At 49.4% G+C, this 3,010-nt stretch overlaps 1 protein-coding gene across 1 annotated transcript; it reads right to left on the bottom strand.

Annotated features, from left to right (window-relative positions):
* Positions 1 to 397: 397 nt before the first annotated feature.
* On the bottom strand, positions 398 to 2,572 carry LOC139365269 (actin, cytoplasmic 1-like). Its single transcript, XM_071102779.1, has 3 exons — positions 2,104 to 2,572; positions 1,811 to 1,992; positions 398 to 1,187 (listed from the first exon to the last, which is right to left on the bottom strand). Exons 1-3 carry the CDS (start codon positions 2,537 to 2,539, stop codon positions 1,044 to 1,046), a joined length of 762 nt encoding a protein of 253 aa, XP_070958880.1. The 5' UTR covers positions 2,540 to 2,572; the 3' UTR covers positions 398 to 1,043.
* Positions 2,573 to 3,010: the final 438 nt, after the last annotated feature.

Genomic DNA, 3,010 nt, shown 5'->3' with positions numbered 1-3,010 from the left:
GGGCTAGAGAGTTAGCCTTTGGGGACGTCGCGATGGGGGTATCTGTTTATTCCTCTTCATGCAGTGACATCGATGGACCGGTCGTGGGTCTGGATATTGTAGCCCAGGAGCTCAAAATGCCTAGTTAAAACTTGCCTAGTTAAATAAATTGCTAGTGACATAACAGGTGCTAGCTGACAATTATCCAGAGACTTACATTGTGTTTATCTTTAGGTAGCTCCGTGAGAGATGAGTACATTCTGTCGCTGTGCCATAGGAAAGCACCAGGATGTTGATTTGACTGGAAAACACACTATACCCCCCTTGTTACAACCAGCTTAATCCTGGACCCAAAAGCTTCCTGCCACCCCACCCAGACAACAGTGAACTGTACAGGAAGGGAGTCTCAGACAGGAAGTGATGTCGGAACACATGTGCACTTTTATTGGGAGTTTAGTCAGTGTACAAGTTGGCCCCCTCCCCACTGGTCCCTCTGGCACCCTAATCACCTCTGACCCCCCCCCAGCAGAGGTCACACTCGGGTTCATTTGCATAAACAAAAAAAAATTAACAGGACCAAGACCTAAGGCTGCAAGTACAAAAAACCCAGACATTGACATAATTTACATACAAGCCATACTGCCCCATGTTACAGAACGCTGTGGCAGAGAGCCGGACGCCGGCAGCCTTCACAGAGGCAAATACCTGTTCTGAAAAGTTAACAAAACAATTGGAATGACTCGAAAAGAAACAGAATGTACATGTTGTTGTTTTTAAAGTCCTCAGCTGCATGATAGAATCTCAGGGGTCCTTACATTATTTTTTTTTTAACTCTTAAAAATCTTTAATCCGTTGTTTCACCGTTCCAGTTGTATATTTTTTGTTTTTCACAGATCCTGAGTCAAAAAAAAGCGCCAAAATAACAGAAGCCAATGAGACTGAGAAGCTGGGTTTGGGCTCACTCCGCAGGCCCTCTCTCTCCCTCTGGGCGGTGTGTCTGGTGGCAGAGCTGAAGTGGTAGTCGGGTGTGGCTGGGTCGGTCGTTTGGGATGGGTACAGTCTGTTTAGAAGCATTTACGGTGGACGATGGAGGGACCAGACTCGTCGTACTCCTGCTTGCTGATCCACATCTGTTGGAAGGTGGAGAGAGAAGCCAAGATGGAGCCTCCGATCCAGACGGAGTATTTACGCTCTGGGGGGGCGATGATCTGGAGAGGAGAGAGAGGAGGGTTAAATTAACATGGGTTAAGACTACAGTACCAAGATCTGACCACACGGTGGGGTTAAATTAACATGGGTTAGACTGCAGTACTAACATCTGACCAGTGGGGTTAAAATAACATGGGTTAGACTGCAGCACTAACATCTGACCAGTGGGGTTAAAATAACATGGGTTAGACTGCAGCACTAACATCTGACCACACGGTGGCAGCAGAGGGTTAAATTAACATGGGTTAGACTGCAGTACTAACATCTGACCAGTGGGGTTAAAATAACATGGGTTAGACTGCAGCACTAACATCTGACCACACGGTGGCAGCAGAGGGTTAAAGGTAAGGGACAGGACTTCAGATCAGTCTACTGGATACTAAGTTATGCATTGTGTTGCTGTTTGAAGGTCTGAAGCAGTTGATTTTTTAATGTGTTAAACTAATGTAATAACTGTGTATTAGTATCTTTATAGGGGACTGTTAGCTAAGCCTAATTGTAGTGAGAACCAGTGTACTGGTGTTGCCAGGCCATCCGATTAGATGACTGGTATTTAGTCCTAGTTGGTAGGTCTTGTGTAGCCTTCATAAAGGGACAGACAGTTGACTGTAGTGATTCTAACCTTGATCTTCATGGTGGAGGGGGCCAGAGAGGTGATCTCCTTCTGCATCCTGTCAGCGATGCCGGGGTACATGGTGGTTCCTCCGGACAGCACTGTGTTGGCGTACAGGTCCTTACGGATGTCCACGTCACACTTCATGATGGAGTTGTAGGTGGTCTCGTGGATACCGCAAGACTCCATACCTGGAGAGAGAGAGAGGAGACAAAATGGCCGTCATTACGGCGCTCACAAGACTGCTGCCGAAGACCCGTCTGACCTCGAGCGACTGTTCTGAGTGTTTAGTTCAAACTCACCGAGGAAGGAGGGCTGGAAGAGGGCCTCTGGGCAGCGGAACCTCTCGTTGCCGATGGTGATGACCTGTCCGTCAGGCAGCTCGTAGCTCTTCTCCAGAGAGGAAGAGGAGGCAGCGGTGCCCATCTCCTGCTCAAAGTCCAGCGCCACGTAGCACAGCTTCTCCTTGATGTCTCGTACGATTTCCCTCTCGGCCGTGGTGGTGAAGCTGTAGCCGCGCTCCGTCAGGATCTTCATCAGGTAGTCTGTGAGGTCGCGGCCGGCCAGATCCAGACGCAGGATGGCGTGGGGCAGAGCGTAGCCCTCGTAGATGGGTACTGTGTGGGTCACGCCGTCACCGGAGTCCATGACGATACCGGTGGTACGGCCAGAGGCGTACAGGGACAACACGGCCTGGATGGCCACGTACATGGCAGGGGTGTTGAAGGTCTCAAACATGATCTGGAGACGAGAGGAGAGGGATGAGTCACAGTGCTGTAGGACTACAGTAGAGAGGGATGAGTGCCACGGTGCTATAAAACCACAGTAGAGAGGGATGAGTGTCAAGGTGCTATAAAACCACAGTAGAGAGGGATGAGGACCACAGTAGAGAGGGATGAGTGTCAAGGTGCTATAAAACCACAGTAGAGAGGGATGAGGACCACAGTAGAGAGGGATGAGAGTCAAGGTGCTGGAGGACCACAGTAGAGAGAGGGATGAGTGTCAAGGTTCGAGAGCAACAGTCAGAAGAACATGCGCTAGTGAGTTGAGGGGTAAAGTTAGTGGAGAACCCGATGTTAGTGCAGTCCGCCACAGGATGTTTTTGTGCTGGTCGAGGGCAGTCAGGTCTGGAGTGAACCAGGGGCTATATCTGTTCTTAGTTCTGCATTTTTTGAACGGAGCATGCTTATCTAAAATGGTGAGGAAGTT

This window comes from Oncorhynchus clarkii, chromosome 13, assembly GCF_045791955.1.
Source record: "Oncorhynchus clarkii lewisi isolate Uvic-CL-2024 chromosome 13, UVic_Ocla_1.0, whole genome shotgun sequence".
In the NCBI taxonomy this organism is placed as follows: domain Eukaryota; kingdom Metazoa; phylum Chordata; class Actinopteri; order Salmoniformes; family Salmonidae; genus Oncorhynchus; species Oncorhynchus clarkii.
Note: the sequence above shows the minus strand (reverse complement) of the source record. Positions and strands in the feature narration are given on the sequence as shown.